Here is a 23,184-nt window from a genome sequence, read left to right as displayed (position 1 = left end):
GTATGATTGCCTTTGAGACCATTATCCATCTGAGAATGAAGAAACTAAAGGTCATCCCAAGTCCTTCCACAATGAGCAAAACTCAAAAAAACATTAAGGCACAAAGTACAGATCTGAGGGTACTCACTGTTAATTAATTATTAGTTTAGGATATATAGCATCATGCTGTACATTTAATTAATTTCATTTATCTTTTTTTACAAAAATATAAATCACTATAAATCACTATAAATTTATATATTATAACATCATGAACATTTGTAATATTTTTCATCAAAATATGTTTATTTTCATATAAAACTAACAAAAACAATATTCAAATAAATATATACTATACATATACATGTATAACAAAGGACACAACTCCTGGATGGATAACACTTTGGAATTCTAGAAATAGTAAATAAAATATATCTAAAAAGAAAAAGTATGAAACTTTACACTGGGATTCAAACTTTAGTGAACTAACAAATTATAACAATACAGTTTCTATATAGTATACATAAATATGAACAAAGTGAACTTTTAATATTGAAATAATAAAAAAGTAAACTTGTCAACTATCTACATTAAATTGGATAAAATATAATATGTTGGCATCATTTTATTGATAACTTTTCAACAATAATAATAAGTTCATTGAAATTATATTTAAAGTTCAGAGTTTAAAATAACTCCTCCTATATCTTGTTGATAGATTTATCAATGAATCTTCAGTATCACACTTCTAGCACTCTTCAAGGACTGATGAAAGGACACATTTAAGGAATGACTGTACTATTTTTTCTGTCTATGAAGAAATAACATAAAAAATTTGGTGCACACTGAATAACGTGCGTAGCGAGTTATTTAACAGTGTGCACCACATTTTTTATGTTATTTTGAAAAAACAGAAAAAATATTACAGTCATTTCTTATAATTTAATTCTAAATTCCATTTTAAACCGTAGAAAACCATGAAAAAACGTTGATGACGTCACGGTCACATGACTAAATTATGTCTATGTGCTGATAACAAAATAACGTCAGCCAATCAGAAGACGTGTTACATCCAAAATTAAATTATTAACAATTAGAGTTCAAACTTGAGCAGAACTTCCTAATTCATCTTCTTCTCCTAGTAATTTTAATTCCCGAAATTGATTGATTTAGTTTAATGATATCCAATAACATGACATTACATCCTTGTTTCTATTAGTATTAAATATTAAAGTTTCTTTCAAAAATAGTGTACTATAATAAATTTCAATGTTTTACAAAACTAGACAAAAATTTAATATATCAAACAAAAAGATGAAACAAAGCTTTTTCCTTATGATATTTGATATTAGCACCAGTAAATCAAATGCACAAAGCATGCAGCTGATTCTAAATAGTAATCCTGGAATGTGGGGAATTTAACTTAAAGACTAGTATATGAAATTCAAGTTTGTTTTGACATAAATATACTAGTACAAAAACATATGTATCCGTCTTCTCAAATCTTACTATTTTTATTATAAAGGACAATAACACAAATACGGTTAATATCTTGTTATGAAAGCAATTTCGTCAATTGACATTCGCATGTTAACTTGAGAGACTTTACTATGATACACTTCACATATGTAGAAATGGATATTCCAAAAAGAATCCTGATTTGACACGGGAAAAAAATAATTTGTTTTGATACAAAATAATAGAAAAAAGTGCATGATTACACTTAAAATTTAATAATTTTTATATTTTTTTCCTGTTCTTTTCAAGCCTAAACTATAGGACAATTTGCAAAATTCTCCTTGTTTTCAAATTGTACTCAATATTTTCCATGCATGGATGCCAACTTGTATGCATTTCATGAGTAATACATGCCAATTTAAATGTTTACATTCCATTCTTATTTAACTTTATGAGATTTCAAGTGATAAATTTCGTGTCAGACAGAATAAACAAACGGTCTCCAAAAATATATATATTTGGAATTGTTAATTGTTAAAATATATATAAGTTGGTACAAAATATCATTAAAATCATCGCTGGCTAAAAGGTGGAGGACCTGTCACTGAGATAGATCTAGAATTTTTTGGCGTGTCCATACTGACTTTCTCTGCAGATGATGGCAGACGACGTTTAGTTTGACCTCTTTGTACTTGTCTAGCGCGAGCACCAAAACCTAAACTCTGTAGAGACTCTGTGATGTATCTCTGGGCAGGTGCTACACATAACAGAATCAATAACTTGGCATCTCCTCCTGTGAAAAAATTATAGTATACCAACAGTTTATATTTAAATAATTCACATAGAGAAAGTTTTGATATTTTCAACAATAATGATAGATATTTGTAAAATAAGTTTTTTTTTTAGCATTAACAAAATGAATCAGTCTTTAAAACAAAGACACAAACATTAATTATTTGCTTTAAATATCAGTAGTATGAATATAATTTTCAACTTAGTTTGAACACAATGATATGTCATAAGGGAGATAAGTTGTGTTTTCTCTATAATTAATAACTTTAAATATTTGAAATAAACAACATAGGAGATAACCCTATAAGCATAGGCCTCAGAACACAATTATTCCTCCCAATGGTTGCAATGCATTTTTTTGGTAAAATTAAAATTGAATTAAAAAACTTGCACTGTTTCAGACATGAAATAAATTTAACTGCTTATAGACCATTATTATTTGAATAAAATATGCTTGTCCAAGGACAATCCATCAGTGCTTTTTCTTTTTTAGAGCCATATTTAAAACATGCCAATGGTAGGATTTGAATCTTGAATAAATGATGAAGCCTAATTTCTACCCTACTTTCATCTTGGCCAAAACACTACTTTCACTTTTAACAATAATTTTTTTCCACATGTTTTACTTATTTCAATATATATGCAACGTATAGGACCACTTAAATAGTAAACATTTCAAAGAAAACAGTAGTCAGAATACTTAAGAAGCAATACCCTATATAATAATTGGGAACTATATTCCTAGACCACGGAACAAAGGGAATTAATTGTGGTCTGAGGCCACCACTTGCACTTGTATATATAATAATTGGGAACTATATTCCTAGACCACGGAACAAAGGGAGTTAATTGTGGTCTGAGGCCAGCACTTGTATCATTGTCAATATCTGTTATTTTATTGTTGTTCCCTGTATTGTTTCTGCAGTTGCTCATCACTGTTTGTTATAAATGGTCATGCTGTAATTAAAGATCAGCCAGTGTTTGGACTTATTTAAGGAGGCACATAACACTAAAGGGAGATAACTTTGTAACAATCAGCTGAACATTTTAATCATGTTCTATTGTTATGAAAATATCAAAATAAAGCATTTGTCAAACTGCTATATATCCAATGAAATTTTTCTGATGAAGCATGTGGTTCAATTTAAAAAAAAAAATCAAATTTATGTTCAATGGGTCAAAATAAATATATTGTCAAAACTATATGAAAATTAAAGTCATATGAAACGAGTGACTGGTGAAAAATAATGTTTATCCAATTCTTGAACCAATGCATGTATATAACATAAACTTAGTCTTCTGTGCACATTTTATCATTTTTTACGCAAATATATTGTATAATTGTCTCTCTGTCTGTTATGATATAACAAATATGGCAGCTCATTAAATGCCGTGTTTTGAAGCCGAAGTTTACCGATTGTCACCTTATAGTAAACAGTCAATGAAAAAGCATGGATATTGAGCACTTGTATAACATCTTATACAATCAGATAATAGTTTATTTAAATCAAAGTGATGGAAATCACTCATGGAAAGATTAGAAGAGTAGTTTGAATTATTTCATATTAAGGTATGGTGGGGGAAAATGAACATTTATAAAGCACTATAATTGCTGAAAATTGCATTTACAGCAGGTCTTTAGAAGGAAACTTGCTTTTCCAGTATAAGGATAAAATGAACTCAAATTAAATAATATGGGTCTCTTAATTTGCACAATTATATAACTGCAGTTTATATCTTATCGATATTATATTGCCGGTTCTGAACATGTTTTAAAAAAAAACAAAAAAATGCAAAAATTCTTCTAGTAAATGTTACCAACTATCCTTGTAAGACATAAATCTGGACCAACAGCTTAAAACTTTAAAGTGCCAACAAAAAAAAATTGAAAATGTTGTTTTGAGGCATTTTGTAAGTTGAAACAGAGGTTATATGGCATTGAAGATTAAAAGTTTTAGAGTGCCTTTTGATCAATTTTTAAAGTATTTTTCAACACAGGGCATTGAAAATGTACTTTTTTCAATGTAAACCAATTAAAAAACTTATTGAAATGTGGATTCTTTCTTGATTGCAAAAATATATATTTACTTCTAATAAAAATTCAAATGACTAAAATAGACATAATGATTGATGGGAAATAAACTAATAAAAAATGGTTTGTTATAGTTAAAAGTTTTAAAATTTTTAAACTGTTTCAAGCCAATTCCTGATAAAAAAAAGTGTACTAATTTATATGTTGATTAATTACAGACAATTATTGGAAATTTATCAAGTAAATTATAGGCCTTACTTGAATACCTTTTATTTATTCATATTTCATTTTTTTTAAGATCTTGTTAATCCATTAATCATTTATCTTTCAGATAATATTTACAGAATCACTTTATGTAATGTTGATCAAAAGTAATTGGCAATAAATAAATCTATCATCCTTATAAATATCAAACATCTAATATACACATTTGAGTATTCAATTATGAGGTCAAATACTTGTGTATTAAGAATTATATGGATATTGAGTGGTCTGTATAATTATGTAAGACTGAGGTTGATAGGTAATGTGGTCAATTTGATTGGCAGTTTAGGAGGTGGGGCATTGTAATTAAAGGTCCACCTTGTCTCTGGTTGTTTAGTGATAATGACAGTTGTCAATCATACTAGTTGAATCAATACCCAGTTACCTAATAAAAATGTTTTTTTAAAAAGCCTGCACATCAACACACCTTAATGACATACATTCTTGAATGAACTGCTCCAATAAAATACCCAGTTTTTTTCAGTTTATATGTGTATTATGTGCACATACATGAGAACCATAGGGAACTATATTTCAGTGTGAATACATTTAGTAACAGTAGCTAACCTGTCCTGTTGTTAGGGAGAGTGGTGCCTAAGTAAAGATTTAGAACAAGTTCTAATCTTTCCAAAAACAGATCCACGAGTATTGTGATCATCGGATTTTTACGAGAAGGATCAAGCTAAGGTCATTTGCATATACGGAAAATATGTTGGCGAATTGCTTCTTGGAAGCAAGCAATTAAAATAAAGTAAACTTTTCTAAATGTGGAAAAATTAAAGAATTTTCTTCAGAAAAAAGTATATGTACATAAGTTTTATAATGAAAACTATTCATTTAGTTATAAAAATCATAATTATGCACATTTTTATTTAATTTGAGGTTTCATATGACTTAAAACGAGCCAAATTAATTTAAGTCAAGGTGTTAAGTACCACATTAAAAATCTTATTTTCTTACTTACTGGGTTAAAGCACAAGGAATACCAATGTGCAACAAGGAGTCTCTCTATCATTTAAAAAAAAGATTTTTTAATGATACATCATACCCAGTGATTTGTATTAATGTTCGGTAGGATTTTAAAGACTTAGTTATATATTTGCATGCAATGTGTAAGACATAGGTTTTGATCACGTTCTTGTCACATTTTTATATCTAAGCATATATCAAAAGCAGCTACTAACCTGTTGAGCACTAAGGTTTTTCAAATGTATAGCCATGTGCCTCTGTTATGTGCATGTGATACTATTGACAAAAGCATCTACTCTATAGACCAACAATGTAAAACATCCCCCCTTTTATGGTACATTTGTTCTTTACTATACAGACACAACCACTTACCAATAGAATCTTGTAACAAATGTGTGAGACGTGTGTTTCTGTAAGGCACATGTGCTCTGTGTTCAGCTAGAGCTCCTAAGACATCAGCTAACGCAGACAAACTCTTGTTAATGTTTGCTGTTTCTCGTAATGCCTGTCCTTTTACACCACTCATGCCTGAAATTTAAATAATTACATCCAATATGGGCACACTCAATTAATTTTCAATATGATTATCTCGCTAGGGATTTAGAAGCATTTAAGTCTGGTGCATACCACACTTATATTACTAAATCCAATTATGTTTTTATCTGCCTTATATATTGAAAAAAAAAAAAAATATATTTAAAATTATTGTAAATATGTTTAGATTTTTCTTAAATATTTCCCTAGTATATGTGCCTTCTTGTAATCTTCAACATATTGAAGTTAAGAAGTATAACGTAGATGTAGTGTGAAATTTTTCTTTCATAGAAATTTGATTTCCATTTTGATTGTTTTGTGAAGTTTTTGTACAGAATATACAAGTACATGTATTCCAGATATTGTTGTCCAAAGAAAAGTAAAATCAAAAAAATACAGAACTCAGAGAAAAATTCAAAACGGAAAGTCCCTTATCAAATGGCAAAATCAAAAGCTCAAACACATCAAACATACGGATAACAACTGTCATATTCTTGACTTAGTACAGGCATTTTCTTACCATATGCAGAAAATGGTTGGTTATATAGCTAACTGAACCTCTCACTTGTATGACAGTCACAAAAATACCAAACTCTGAGAAAATTCAAAACGAAAAGTCCCTTATCAAATGGCAAAATCAAAAGCTCAATCACATCCAGATAACAACTGTCATATTCTTGACTTAGTACAGACATTTTCTTATGTAGAAAATGGTGGACTAAACCTGGTTTTATAGCTAGCTAAACCTCTCACTTGTATATCAGCTGCATAAAATTCAAATGGTTTAAAGTGTTTGAAGCTACTTTCACCTTTCATCTATATAAATATTGCATTAAAAAAAACTTCAATGAGCACAATATGGTAAAAAATTTTTTAATTGTTTGTCAGGCAGCATGTGACTTAATATTTTGATCATGAACATAGTCTATCCATAAATCTCTTTGCCAAAACCTACCAACACATTCACTACCAGCCAGATCTACTAACTGTAGTTTTGTTTTTATAACAGCCTGTCCAGCAGAATTAGTACTGATGTCATTAGATTGCCACATGGATCCTGATGGCATTGAGCCAGATGATGATAAAGAGGATGATCTCCCTTTACTGTCCCTAGGTGTCGCTGTAAATAAAATCTTGGATATTTCAATAAATGGTCTTCATAGTTAAAAAGAGGGCAAAATATACAGATAATAATAGTCAATTCATTCACATACTGATCTCTAAGGGGTTGAAAGACGAATCATTTCATTCAGTATGAAAGCATCAAACCAGTATGAATGCAAATCAATGCATCCAATGATTTACTGATTATAGAATTATTAGCTCCACGTGCACCTTCCTATTAATTAATCAACACTATTTTCTTTTAGTGTTTGTGACTAATTTATGCAAACGATTATGATTTAAATAAAATCCAACTTAGTTTCACTGGAAAAAAGTAATATATTTTAAAATATGACTAATGATATGATATCAATGTATAAACATAAGCTATATACCTGTTCAATAACGATAAATAATTGCTAAATATTTTATAAGCTAACTACTTTGAAGTCAAATTTCATATCTTATGCTTATTTCAGCTCAATCTCTGTTGCAGAGTTCTTATCCTTTCTGTTCCATACCACATAACAATACACAAATAGGTATCGCATATTTAGTGCAGATAAAAAAACATCTATGGAACGGATATGAACTCTGTGGCAGAGATTGAAGATATGAAGAAATATACAATTATGGCCCTTAGAAAAAGTGAATATCCAAAATTGTCAACACAAAAAGGTTATTTCACTGAGGAATTATTTTATGTCATGTGATAACGTGTTACCCAATAGAATTCTTTATAATATATGTAAGGTATACTATTATAATTGATTTCACATCAAACAATACTGCCTTCATATCCATAGGTTATTTCTAAATAATTGTGTTTTAAGTTCACATTAAAAAAGTTGACAGACTTTTTTTCTTTCAAAAATCTGTTCATATAATAAACAAGAGTGCACACGCTAAAATGTCTCGCCTTCTATACTAACCATTGATATTATATTGATAGTCCTAAGTATAAAGTTAAGCTTTATAACAACTGTCACATAAACTTAACATTAACCAAGATAACTAAACAAAGACCAATGAACCTTGAAAATGAGGTCAAGGTCAGATGAACCATGCCAGGCTGACATGTACAGCTAACAATGCTTCTATACAACATATATAGTTGACCTATTACACATGTATTACTTATAGTTTAAGAAAAATAGACCAAAACACAAAAACTTAACACTGTGCAATGAACCGTGAAAATGAGGTCACGGTCAAATCAAACCTGCGCGACTGACATAAAGATCATAAAATATTTCCATACACCAAATATAGTTGACCTATAGCATATAGTATTAGATAAAAAGACCAAAACTCAAAAACTTAACATTGACCACTGAACCATGAAAATGAGGTCAAGGTCACATGACATCTGCCCGCTAGACATGTACACCTTACAATCATTCCATACAACAAATATAGTAGACCTATTGTATATAGTTTGAGAAAAACAGACCAAAACACAAAAATTTAACTATAACCACTGAACCATGAAAATGAGGTCAAGGTCAGATGACACCTGCCAGTTGGACATGTACACCTTACAGTCCTTCCATACACCGAATATACTAGCCCTATTGCTTATAGTATCTGAGATATGGACTTGACCACCAAAACTTAACCTTGTTCACTGATCCATGAAATGAGGTCGAGGTCAAGTGAAAACTGTCTGACAGACATGAGGACCTTGCAAGGTACGCACATATGAAATATAGTTATCCTATTACTTATAATAAGAGAGAATTCAACATTACAAAAAATTTGAACTTTTTTTTCAAGTGGTCACTGAACCATGAAAATGAGGTCAAGGACATTGGACATGTGACTGACGGAAACTTCGTAACATGACACATCTATATACAAAGTATGAAGCATCCAGGTCTTCCACCTTCTAAAATATAAAGCTTTTAAGAAGTTAGCTAACACCGCCGCCGCCGCCGGATCACTATCCCTATGTCAAGCTTTCTGCAACAAAAGTTGCAGGCTCGACAAAAAGGAATTGAATGTTGTGTTTTTCGAAAATTTATATGCTACATGCAAAATGTGATGGTCACTTGCTTTCATTTCAGATAAATAAAAAAAACCAACAACATTCTAGTCAATAATGATGATGTCATTCTATATACTGATCTGGTGGAGAGTTGTCTTATTGGCAATCTTACCACGTCTTCTTTTCACTGCTTTATATTTAAAAAGAAACAATTTAACTTCATGCAGTTTAAGTTTAAGAAACATGCAGTTTAAGTTGTTAAAAATTTCAATTAAAATCATGCAGGGTACAGTAATTCAATTCTCAGGTAGGAAAAATAAGTTAGATTGTATGTTATTGTTACGTATGGTGTAAACTGATTTAAAGGGCCGGGTTTTCAAGGGAATTTATGCTTGTTGGAATGTAAGGTGGTTCTGTTTTTGTGGTAAAAATTAGCTTGAATTATTTTAAGATATGTATGATAAACAAAATTCTAGGAATATGTGATATTTGGCAGCCTTCTAAGCATTGATTATTAATCATCCGTTTTTGTTTAATTAGACCCCCTTACAAAAATCCTGCATCCACTCCTGATTTCTACCTTAACATCATAAAGCAGTAATATGAGAATTAAAGTTCTACTCAGCAGGTGATAAAGCTGCATGATAAATGAGTTCCAGCAGAATGCATTGAGTGTTAAGGTAAAGATAGAATCTTAGTTTAAAGCTTGCTTGTTAGCTGAATATCGAAGTCATTAATAGGTTAGGGATATTACCCTCCTTTCTGAGTAGCCTAGTCCTACAGACAGATGGATTGGTCTGACTAGTATACTCTTAAAGTAGGGTAGTTTACCTAACCTAATCATGACTTCATGCTTCAGCTAACAAGCAAGCTAACCAAATACATTACCTTTATCTACACACTAAATGCATTCTGCTGTAATTGCTTTACTTTAAGCAACTAAAAGGCAGAAAACAAAAAAATATAAAAATTAGTTAATCAGCAAGTTTAATTTATTGATTCTTTATGGTGGAATACGATGCACATGTTTAGAGATGTATGTTTAATGTCAAACAAATCTATTGGGTTTGATCATTGTTGAAGGCCGTGCAGTGGTCTCTTGTGGAAAGTTGTCTCATTGGCATTCATATCACATCTTCTTTTTTATACTTAATTAATAAAGTTTTCACAGAAAGGTAAATATGAGGAAATATTATATAAAAAATTTCATGGTTAGATTGCTGCCTCATTCACAAAATCCCCATATATCCTTTTATTCATTTTTTTTATTCAAATATACAGACAATTTTTAACATGGCTCCTAATTCAGGACATATACATAAAAATAAAGAAGGGGTTATTTCCCTTTGCAAATTTGTTTAAAGTTGGAAATAGGCAAATGGAATATTGGATAATTGTATTGGTACAAAAGTAATCAGTTTTGAATATCTAAGATTTATTTGAGGTTGGGAAAGGAATGGGACTATTAGCTAATTAAAGGTATATGTTAGACGGAGGGCTAATGGTCATCAACCTTGTAGGAGTGCTTCAGGGATCATATCAAGAAGTTGACTTTCTGTTAAAGATTTCCTTTTGGTTTTCCTGAAAACTAAATTCATGTAAAAAATTATAAATATGTCTCTACTAAAAAATAGAACATCGGCAAACATACATACTGATAAGTATCGTAACCAACAAAACACAATACCGTATTTGGTCAGGCAAGTCTGCTTGCTTTTTACATGTATATATGAATTATGATGGTAAATTATAAAACATTTCAAAGCTCAATGCTCTTCAACTTGAAGAGTACTTCAAATCTAAATTACCCACAGTCATCATGTATAATATTTTAATCATTTACAAACTTTATTTCTAATGATGTAAATTGAGAAATTATTACGCGCATTTCTTATTGCGATTGTGACTTTTTAGACTAAAATGCTATTTAAATTTTTTGTGATATTGAGAAAAATTCTGTTTAACTCATATAAAAGATTTTAAAATGCGAGTTAAAATTATTGTGGTTGTAACCCTGTTGCATTTTTTGCAATTTTAAAAACATCGCAATAATTCCTGAATTTACAGTTTTGATCTTCTCAATATTACAAGTATTTAATAATTTTTAATATTCCAACTATCATGCAATAATTTCTAGACATTACTAGAGAAGCAAACAATGGCAAGAACTAGGAGAAATGGTATTGTTAAGAAATATTTTTCAAGAAAACTTTGAATGCTTAGAAAGTTGGCAACCCTACAATTTTATTTTATGCACGCCTAGAATAGAATTATACATTCTAAATTGTTTTGTAATGAGCAAAGAGAAACTTGCATGCATGGGTTCAACACATAAATACATACAAACAAAATAACACATAAATAAAATCTAAATAACACATCATTCAATAAAAATCTTATGTAGCCAAACTGAAGGGTGCATTCAATTAATGAGAACATACGTTGCAATGTTTTGGCTGTAGGCTCTGTTATAAAAAAACAAATTGATAATTTTTAGAAATCATATTTTATATTTATAATATATTTATATTCATAGAAATCATGTTTGATATTAATTGAGTTGGGTTCATAATTGGTGCTTAGTTGTTTAACTCAGGAATGGTTCTGCATAATCAGAATATCACAGTTGTGGATGTTTAAGAAGTAATTCTTTTATGTTATGCTCTATGCTCATTTTATCATGGGTAGGCATTATATTTGTCAATAGCTTTATATCTAGCGTTAGCCAGGTGTAGTGTTGACAAATATAATGCCTACCCATGTTAAAATAGGCACGGAACATGGCATGATAGAATAATTTAGATTCTACAGGAAAATTTAAAACTTTGATACTTTGAAGCAGACCTAATATATGTTTTGAAAAATGGCTATTTTTATTTTATGAAGCAAAAAAACTACAGAAAAGCAACCATTTCACAAAAGTAAACAGATAAATGTAAAGTTTCTTTTAGAAAATTTTTATTTATTTTCCTAGCAAGCAACACCAATATAAAAGTCCATTTTGATCCCTAGTGTTGTCCAAAATACAACTGATGTTGCAATTTCAATTGTGGTGTCAATCAGGTGCAGGCCATGTTTTTATTGAAATTAGAACATGCCTCGTTTCCAAAGCAAAAGAAGAACATCATATAAGAATCTGTTTTATACTTCGGACATCATTTACTAGGATATTGCACTATATTATATAAGGATGGAAGATGAATTTTGAATTAAGCTATTCTGTTGCACTATGCGAAAATCATTATTTTGGATGATCAGTTTCCACGGATACTAGAAGAGACTGCACAATATAATACTATGACAGAAGATGAAATTCTGAATTGAACTATTTGGCTTCATGTGTATTTTTGATGGATTTTTATTAGTGAGTCCATGATTCGCTTTCAATAGTAATTAAAAGACTTGTTATACATTTGTATATCTAAATTGTTATTCAGATTTAAACCTATATATAAAAATAAAAATGATGTTCCTGCCAAAGCTTGATTAATTCAAGGTGCAGCAAACATTAGAATTAGAAAACAGTGATGCTAATTAGGTACAACAAGAAAAACACATGAAATGCCGCAACAAAAAAAATTAATCAATTTGATTCCATTTAGTAGGACAATTTCAATTGTTATTCCTTTTAATATAATATAAAAATGAAAGGAAATAAGGGAGACAGCTATCAAAAATTTCTCTTTTTTTTCACATATCCTGTGATTTATTGATTATATATAAAAAGAAAATAAATATCAATAAACAGAAAATTAGTATCTTACTATCTCCTGGTGCTGAGTTTTTAGAGAAGAAGCTTGGAGCCGGAGAAACAACTGTTAAGGTCACAACCAGATGTGATCGACTTGAATGTTCATGAACCATAGTGGCAGATTCTCTTCGTGTGTGCAGACCATGTTGTACTAAGCACATGACATCATATACTGTATCTACTTGTCTGAAAAAAAAATATATATTATAGAATCATGCTGGCCCTTATAAACTTGAATGACTTGAATGTTCATGAACCAATGTGGCTGATTCTCTTCTCGTGTTCAGACCATGTTGTACTAAGCACATGACATCATATACTGTATCTACTTGTCTGAAAAAAAAAAATATATTATAGAATCATGCTGGCCCTTATAAACTTGAATGACTTGAATGTTCATGAACCAATGTGGCTGATTCTCTTCTCGTGTTCAGACCATGTTGTACTAAGCACATGACATCATATACTGTATCTACTTGTCTGAAAAAAAAATATATATTATAGAATCATGCTGGCCCTTATAAACTTGAATGACTTGAATGTTCATGAATCAAAGAAGCTGATTCTCTTCTCGTGTGCAGACCATGTTGTACTAAGCACATGACATCATATACTGTATCTACTTGTCTGAAAAATTTATATTATAGAATCATGCTGGCACTAATAAAATTGAATGACTTGAATGTTCATGAATCAAAGTGGCTGATTCTCTTCCTACACACAGACCATGTTGTACTCTGTTAAATCAAAGTTGAACATATAACTTGGTATTCTTTTTTTCAATTTAAAGTAAAGGTTAGTGGACAAAATACCTTAAAATTGAGTTGAAGTGTACTTTAGGCACATGCTTATTTCAATAAGTATTAGTGGCAGTGCTACTCGTGTTCTTTCTTATTCATACTTCACATTTTTTTTAAAGAAAAAAAAAGGTTTTCATATTTTCTTTGAGTGTTTTATTTTTGGGTTTCATTTATTTTCTTGGGTACCAATTTCCTTCAGTTTGAGGTTAAGTTTCAATTTTATGGATATTTAATTTTGTAGTTTTGCAATAGTCTGCATTCAAGCCTATGGATTTTTTTAAGTCCTTGAACGTTTAAATGTGTTCATGGCTCACCTGTACCCAGGAAATCCAAGAAAATTGGTATTTAACAAAAAATAATGAATCAACAGTCATCTTACTTGGACAAATAAATGTTAGACAAACTTGTAGAATTATTTTACTTGGATATAATGGTAGGCAAACCTGTAGAATTATCTTACTTGGAAATAATGGTAGGCAAACTTATAGAGTTGTCCTGACCGGTATTGATATCATGTTTGATGTTTGGGTCATGACTCAGAAGGTCACGGATGTCATTGTTGTATATTTCTACCACTGAGACTTCCACAGTATGTGTTCCTTTCTGTTTCTCTGATGTCAGTCTGGAAGTAAATGGAGAGATATACATGCTATATCAGGAATAGCATAAAAGAAAATAAGCACCCCTTCAACCTTAAAAAAATGAATGCTTGATCATTTAATTCAGTAAAAAACATAATTGTTTTGCTGACAGAATTGTTTTGCTGTTAAAAAAATTTAAAGGCTTTGAAAATACAAGGAAGGTCAAATGAATTGATAAACAAAATAACATTAGTTTTACTTTTTAAATTCTTCAGTCTAATTTATGCGGTAGGTAGGGACTTTTTTTATTTTACATTTTTTATTTTACATTGAGTCTATGGGAGAGAAATTCAGCCTTTAACAGTGCTTATTGAAAAATAACCAAAAACACTTGTAGGCAGGCTCTTTCTAAGCTTAAAATATAAGGAAGGCAGAAAAATAGGAAACACACATATTTTTTATTTGGCCTACCTAAATAATTCTCTAGCTGCTCTCGGTATTACACCCTCATCTGGATGGGTTTCTCGTGTAGGATTGTAATCCTCATTTTTGTGTGACCCTAACATGGTATGTGTCTTTCCACTTCCTGTCTGTCCATAGGCCATGATACATATGTTATATCTACCAATAAATAATTCAAATTAAGGATGTACATAACATTACAGGGAGATAACTCTGTTAAAAGCAGCTAAACATTTTAATCACATTGTGTTGTAAAGATAATATTAAAATTTTGAATGATTAAAATTAGTATTTATCAAACTGCTATATATATCCAATATAATTTTTCCAAAAAGGTGTTTGGTTCAAGTTTTTTTTTTTAATTTTCATATTTTTGTCAAAGGATCATAGTAAATATTTTGTTAAAATTTTATGAAAATTAAATGAGCCAAATTAATTTTAGTCAAGGTGTTTTGTACCACCTTAATATAAATGTTTTAACCATTAAAATACTTGTGATATGTTGTAAATTTGTTTGATTTCCTGGCTACTGTGTAACAATTTACATTATTGTAAATTCCAAAACATTTGATTGTATGGTTTTAGGGCTAAAAATGCTTATATCAAGATATCTAGTTTTGTAGTTTTGAAATCAAGTGTGGTTAGTCTTAGCTAAGATCTACACTGAAATTAGTATCCTAGATATAATAATAAATGCAAAGTATGTATCTGCCTGTCCCAAGTCAGAAGCCTGTAATTCCGTGGTTGTCATTTGTTAATGTGTTACATATTTGTTTTCCATTCATTTTTTTGTACATAAATTAGGCCATTAGTTTTATTGTTTGAATTTTCTACAATTGTCATTTCAGGGCCTTTTATAGCTGCCTATAAGGTATGAGCTTTGTTCATTGTTGAAGACCATACAGTGACCTATAGTTCTTAATTTCTGTGTCATTTGATCTCTTGTGGAGAGTTGTCTCATTGACAATCATACCATATCTCCTTTTTTGTATATAGTAGTATCCTTTTTCCTATGATTTATTTTTTATTTCACATATTCCAATATTTATTTAAAATTCCTTTAAAAACTACAAACAAAATATTCATTTTCTCTCTACTTTTTTGAGTAAAAGATTAGAATCTATAACTAGTTTGATGAGAACTTCAGTCATACACATGGTAATTTTTAGGCTGTCTGTCTGTGAATTTTGAAATTGACAATTAAATTCTATTTCATTTTAATTGGTCAATACTCACTAAAGCACACAAAACAAATACATACAGACTGTGGAAAGTCAGTAAAAGTAAGCCTGATAATTTTACAATTTACATGTGTTGTCTGCTCTTTGGTCTGGTTGTTGTCTCTTTGACACGTTCCCCTTTTCCATTCTCAATTTTATTATTATGCAATGTATTTGTTTAATTATCAACTAAGATAAATATTTACCCATCTAATAGTGATGTTAACATTGGTTGAACTTCATCAAACAAACCATTTTGTGTTTCTGTCATGTCATACACTCTAAAATGTAAAAAATCTATTTAGTTCAGGGCAAACAGTAGCAGGGAATAATCTATTCATAAGTTAAGTGCTTATAACTATATACTACAAACCACTATGCAAAAACAACAGGTGAAAAGCTCACAGTAAGAAACACTATTAAAAAAGAAAGAGAAAATAACGGTGAAAAGTTTGTTTCAATTTCATAGATGTTTACATTTTATTTACAGATAAGTATTGAAATATAAAATTTTGTAATTTTAAATGAAACATTCAAAAGTGCCCCCACACGAGCGGGGTTAGAACTCACAACCTCAATATTGAAGGACTAGTGTTTATAGTATTAACTACTTAGAACACTTGGTCACAGAGGTCCCTCAACAATAATCAAAGCATAAATATATTTACAATAACTCTATTATATACAGCTGATAAAAATAAAGTAATACATGTATAATACATTTTGATTAATAGCAGTTTGAGGGTAAATAATTCATACCTTTCATATTCAAACACTTTGTTATGTTTTGTTGTTCTCACACAAACATTTTCCTGTAATATAAGATATTTTTATTATTCTGCAAAAATAATGAAATACCAATACCTTAAAATGGTTATAAACCTTATAAATGTGCCTAGTTTATTAAAAATTAAAAAAAACCATAAGGAATAAAAAAGGAAATGTTTGAAAATTAATAGATGGACAGATGGATTGATGTTTAAAGTCCAGTGGCAAATATTACATGCATATCAGGATGAGGTTAATTTAATTGTTGGTGTTTCAGCGCCACTTTTAAGCGCCACTTTTCAGTTATTTTGTGGCAGTCAGATTTTATGCGTGGAGAAGTGCTCTGAGAAAACCCTTGACCTTCGATAAAAAAATATTAGGATGAGAACTTGTTGATGTGATATGAATACAAACTCTGCTTTTTACTAGACTAGGATACTCTTTAATGTGTTTGTTCACTAGGTAACACATGAAGACAGGAGGAGCAAACATATGTTGACATTGAACAATCAGTCTTTGTTCTTACTCCTAAATTCAATGTGAGAAGAGGAGATTAGCAGCAAATTACAATTTTGAGTCCTCAGTGTCACGTGGCCAGTGATTGAATATTCAACCACCTGAACTCAAGGCAAGCAAGCAACGAGAGTCTGTATCTTTTAATAAAAGAGGGGTGAAAGATACCAGAGGGACATCAAACTAATAAATTGAAAATAAACTGACAATGCCAAGGCTAAAATAGAAAAAGACAGACAAATATACTTACATCATCTACAAAGTGTACCACAACTTCTGACTTGGCTCCTTGTCTAAAAATTAAAGAGTTATTATAATTATATTTGAAAAGAATACTATATATATATTATTACATAGAAACAAAAAAACTTTTAAGAAATACTATTTATCTTTGAATTTATTTCAAAATTTTATATGGTTTGCACTGGTTGCACTATGAAAAAAAGTTTATCACTAAGTTAAATTTTTTTGTTATAATGGACATGTTGATTGTTGGTTAAAATGAACAGATTCATAAATGCATTCATTGACATGTGGATAACATCAGTATAAATACATATGTGTTTCCCTTTGTATAGAAAAGACAAATTAAACTTCTAATGACTTCATATCAATAAAAACTCTTTAATCTTCTGTGTTACCTTCCAAAACTTGACATATCCTCTTGACCTCTATCAAAATCCATAAGTGGTCTTACTCTACAGTGAACTCTGATGTTACCTCTTAATTCCTGTAACAAAAAGTAAAGTCCAAATCACATATGAGCTGTGTGAAATAGAAATCAACCATATGTGAATGAATACCAATAAATCTATAAACGTATGTCAGGTTGAATAAATCACTACGAATAGTCTGTAACTGTTTGAAATTTAAATTGAATTGTTATAAGAACCCTACAAAACAGAACAAAACTCATCTACAGCTTTTCTTTTGTAATTAAGGTGGTACCCAACACTTTCACTAAAATTAATTTGGCTCGTTTAATTATCATAAAAAAAATTCAAATTGTTTACTTTGACCCTTTAACAAAAATATAAAAATTTAAAAAATTTTGAACCAACCGTTTTGTCAGAAAAATTACACTGGTTATATAGCAGTTTGACAAACATCAATTTTGATCATTGAGAAGCTTAATATTCCTTTTACAACACAACGTAATTAAAACGTTTAGCTGACTTTACAGAGTTATCTCCCTGTAGTGTTAGGTACCACCTTAATAGACCAAAATCAATCATAGTATAATACAAGTATGGGCTTTGCTCATTATTGAAGACCATACAGTGACCTATAGTTGTTAATCATACCACATCTTCTTTTTTTTACCTTGTATATGTGCAATTGCCTAATTAGTTCGATTTCTATCCAAAGCAGCTCATGTTATACAATATCTATTCTTATTATCTTGCATGTGCCCTGTTAAATTTGCAGAATTTATTTTGCTGATTTCGTTCTATCCGCGAAAATAAGCAAAAATAAGTGAAAATTTACACCCCGCAAAAATAACTCGCTAAAACGGTACCTCCTGGATGCTTTCCCTAAAATTATCCCACTGAGGGAAGGACACAGTAATTCCTTAAAATCATCTGTCAATTGAGATGATGGGTTGTCACATGGGAGACACCTCTGGAAATTATCCCACTGAGGGAAGGACACAGTAATTCCTTAAAATCATCTGTCAATTGAGATGATGGGTTGTCACAGGGTAGACAACTCCTACAATTTGGATGTGAGTTGACAAGTCTCATATTTTCCTTTTGTTTCCTTTTTATTTATTGAATTTAAACAGTTGAATTCCTCCATTTCTACACTTCATTAATTGTGATGTTGCAATCTTGAATGTGACAGAACTGCACAAAAAGTAGTTTTTTTTAAATGTTGCATAAATGTGATTCATTTAAATATAAGAAGATGATGTATAATTGCCAATGAGACAAATGAGAAAATATCAGGGGAAAGGGTTAAGGGTATGGACAATTGTACAATAAGTAATTAAATATTTCAAGACTGAATTATCAATATTTTTTTGTAAGGCCAAGGAAATTAATCTTTGATAAGGGGACGCTTGTTCTTAAACAAATAAAAATTGTAAAAAAAAACCATCTATTTAGAAAGTGGTGAAAAAAAGTAGGGCAGGAGAGGAACCAAAATCACAACTTCTATGTTTTTACCTTGAATAAAAGTTATAATGTTTTAGTTTGAGTAAAAGTTCCATATTTTTTTTACTTCTAATTACCATGAGTGTGTTATGAAGTTCCTGTCTTCTTTTTTTTTCTTTAGCATGTCTATCTGTTACATCATGAAGCGTCAATTCCATATGAGCCAATCTTTCCTGAAGCTCTGACAGACTAGAACTCTGGGATTGGAAAGCCATTTTATGTCTTTGTACCACTGAGTTTGCATGCTGAACCTGTTCATTAAATTGCTTTGGGATTTCTTTGGCAGCACTTTGCACTGACTGCATATCTTTTTTGATATTCTTCAAAAATATATATAAAATTTTATTAGTCACTAGAATGATAGTAGAATCAAAATTTTATTTCAATAACAGTTTTTGTGTCCATTGTTAAATATAAAGGATTAAGCTTTAGCAACTATATACACAATTTTATATTATAAACTTACTATACATGTATTCTGAAAATTAAATAAACAAGTTTTTATTACACTCTTTTTTCTCTTCTTCTACAGAGCTATGCAGTAAACATACAGTTTCGATTTAAGATTTAATAACAACTGTTCTGGACTAGTCATAATAATGATTTTATTAATATAATGTATAGACACATGCATGTCATGTCTGGTGTTGAAAACTTTATGTTAACTTTTAATGACTTCTTTTATTGTGTCACTGGGTTACTGTATTGTAATTTAGCTGTGAGTCATGATAAAATAATTTGAAACTGAAAAAAAAAACATAAATCATAAATCTTCTACTTACATCCAGCTCTTGCTTAAATTTGCAGGCCGACTCAGCAACTGATTTCCTAAATCGACTCTCATCTTCAAACTGTTCATGAATTTCAATCGATTCTTGTCTTGTATGTTGAAGTGCCCCTCTTAACTGTGCAAGTTTCAAATAAAGCATAGCATTCTCTGTCTCTAATGAACCTATTCTTTCATCTTTAACCTGTTAATTAAATCAAATAAAACTTGTAAAACTTATAGTTTGTTTATGTGTCTGATAAATAATACACTACATGTATATTACTTAAGATTAAATGAAATGAGTATATGCATCTATTTCTTCTATCCGTTGTTTCTTATTCTTTATTTTTTGGCCCATCCTGTAGTTAAAGTAAAGTCTTTAAAAAATAAATCAAAACATAAACCCCTTTATAAGATGTTTATGACTTTTATCTTTTTAGAACATATAAAGTTTCACTACTGGTTATATCCAGTTACAGGCTAATTCACTGTTTTACTTGAATACTGTTTAGGAGAAACTCTGTTTTCAAATGTTTTTGTAGCATACAAAAGTTTACCAAAAGATAGGTTCATCACTCAGTGTTAACTTTTACCACAAATTCCATTATTAGCTTCAAGCAGCACTGATTATAAATATATATCTGATGAATATACATTGTACATGATATATGTTTATTTCTTTACTTCATTTTGTGTACTTCTTTAACTCAACCTCTTAGGGCTGACTTAGTATCTACTATTCAAGAGAAGCAATCCTGTCAAACATCCCCTCCTCAAGAGTTATATAAAATACACGTACCATCATGAGTCTTACAACACATACAATGTACACTGGCTAGATATCCTCTCTAACCACTGGGTTTTCAATTGTCATTATTGGGCCCCAAACCAGAGAGTATGAATGACAGTCGTTCTTGGGGTACCTTTATGATGAGTCAAATATTTTGCAAAATGACGGTAAGGATAACTGTTGGTGCATGACAACATACAATGTACACTCTCTCTACGATGATAACAAAATCGACATATAATTTTGACGAACATGACGAATCACATTAATTAAAAAAAAAAAATTAATTCAGTTAATTATTTGAGACCTCTGACAAAACACAATGAGGATATTTTGACCAATCACTATAAAATGTTTACCAATTTGACCCTAACTGTAGCCAAAACTTACCATTTAAAGCCTGAAGATAAAAGGCACGACTTCAGTATGTATACTAAAGAAATTTATCCTGTAGAACTTACTTTAAATAAAGCTAATGATAACAATGACCACTGCCCTTTCCTCGATCTTGATATCTATATCATAAATGGGAAGCTTAATACAAAAATTTATGATAAAAGAGATGATTTTTCATTTCCTATTGTTAATTATCCATTTTTAGATGGTGACGTTCCCTTGTCACCATCTTATGGTGTTTATATATCTCAACTTTTACGATTCGCTCGTGTATGTAACAATGTATTAGATTTTAGCGAGAGAAATTTATGTATTACTGAAAAATTATTACACCAGGGTTTTCGATATCACAAACTGGTCAAAACATTTACTAAATTTTATCACCGGTATAAGGAAATAATTCGTAAATATAACTCAACATGCAGACATCTTATACGTTCAGGTATTTCACATCCAAAATTTTATGGAAATATTCTTTATAAAGCACAAAAATGTCAGTATTCTCCTCAGAAACTAACAAAACCTTTAAATAGACTTATTAAAAGGGGATATAGTTACGATACTGTTGTCAGGTCATTAAAGATTGCATATTTTGGCTTTAACATTGATTCACTGATAGGGTCTTTGCATCGGAACTAAACACATTTATTTCTAAAAAAACAGTTGTTGGCATGACACGGGTTATGTTCTTCTCATATATTTTATGATAGTATGATACTAAACCCCTAACGGGAGGGATTGTACCTGATATTCATATGATGAAGACATAATCTTTCAATCAGTTTAATTGAGGTCTGGAGCTGGCATGTCAGTTAACTGCTAGTAGTCTGTTATTATTTATGTATTATTGTCATTTTATTTATTTTCTTTTGTTACATCTTTTGACATCAGACTCGGACTTCTCTTGAACTGAATTTTAATGTGCGTATTGTTATTCTTTTACTTTTCTACATTGGCTAGAGGTATAGGGGGAGGGTTGAGATCTCATAAACATGTTTAACCCCGCCGCAATTTTGCGCCTGTCCCAAGTCAGGAGCCTCTGGCCTTTGTTAGTCTTGTATGATTTTAATTTTTAGTTTCTTGTGTATAATTCGGAGTTTAGTATGACGTCCATTATCACTGTACTATTATGCATATTTTAGGGGCCAGCTGAAGGACACCTACGGGTGCGGGAATTCTCGCTACATTGAAGACCCATTGGTTGCCTTCGGCTGTTGTTTGCTCTATGGTCGGGTGGTTGTCGCTTTGACATATTCACCATTTCCTTTCTCAATTTTATTCCTTAATTATTACCCTCTGACCTGATTAAGCTATATTCATAAGCAGATCTAAGAGGACGGGGCCTGGGCCCCTCTTTTGTGGGAGAAATTTGGTAGATTATATAGGGAATGACTGAAGCATGACTAGAGTGGGGCCCCCTTTAGGTCAGTCAAAGCTCCCCCCCCCCTTTTCCCCTTTATAAAAAGTTCTGGATCTGCCACTGAAAACACGTTGTCTCCTCCGAATGAAGTGAAGTGGAACCTCTCTCTTACAAGGCAGTGCTCTAACCTACTTTATATGGCCGTCTACGTTTCTCCTTCTAACCAGTAAGGGAAGAAATTTTCATTTTGTTACTTGATCTTACTTCCCTCAAGGATCAAGGTTTAAAACAGTTCAGTCAGTTGTTGAGTCCATCTCATATAATATTATTTTCTCACCCTGTTGCTTTTTTCAATATGCTTAACTTTTTCCTCATAAAAGTGACTTCTATCTATTCCAAGAGGCATTTTTAACTATCATAATCTGATAATCCGTTGCTGCAGACGCGCCCAAACAAATCGAAAGTATAACCTTTTCGATGGTCTCGGATTTCTTCATTA

The 23,184-nt window shown here is 30.6% G+C and overlaps 1 protein-coding gene across 1 annotated transcript; it reads right to left on the bottom strand.

Moving 5' to 3' along the window:
- Window positions 1-222: 222 nt before the first annotated feature.
- On the bottom strand, window positions 223-23,174 carry LOC143047782 (kinesin-like protein KIF25). Its single transcript, XM_076221039.1, has 14 exons — window positions 23,023-23,174; window positions 20,153-20,341; window positions 19,448-19,690; window positions 17,856-17,944; window positions 17,465-17,507; window positions 16,693-16,745; window positions 16,140-16,214; window positions 14,723-14,872; window positions 14,131-14,292; window positions 12,884-13,056; window positions 10,633-10,707; window positions 6,984-7,148; window positions 5,867-6,022; window positions 223-2,230 (listed from the first exon to the last, which is right to left on the bottom strand). The coding sequence occupies exons 1-14, from the start codon at window positions 23,089-23,091 to the stop codon at window positions 2,010-2,012; spliced, it is 1,863 nt and encodes a 620-aa protein (XP_076077154.1). The 5' UTR covers window positions 23,092-23,174; the 3' UTR covers window positions 223-2,009.
- Between the last annotated feature and the right edge of the window lie 10 nt (window positions 23,175-23,184).

This window comes from Mytilus galloprovincialis, chromosome 10 (assembly GCF_965363235.1).
Source record: "Mytilus galloprovincialis chromosome 10, xbMytGall1.hap1.1, whole genome shotgun sequence".
Classification (NCBI taxonomy): Eukaryota; Metazoa; Mollusca; class Bivalvia; order Mytilida; family Mytilidae; genus Mytilus; species Mytilus galloprovincialis.
Note: the sequence above shows the minus strand (reverse complement) of the source record. Positions and strands in the feature narration are given on the sequence as shown.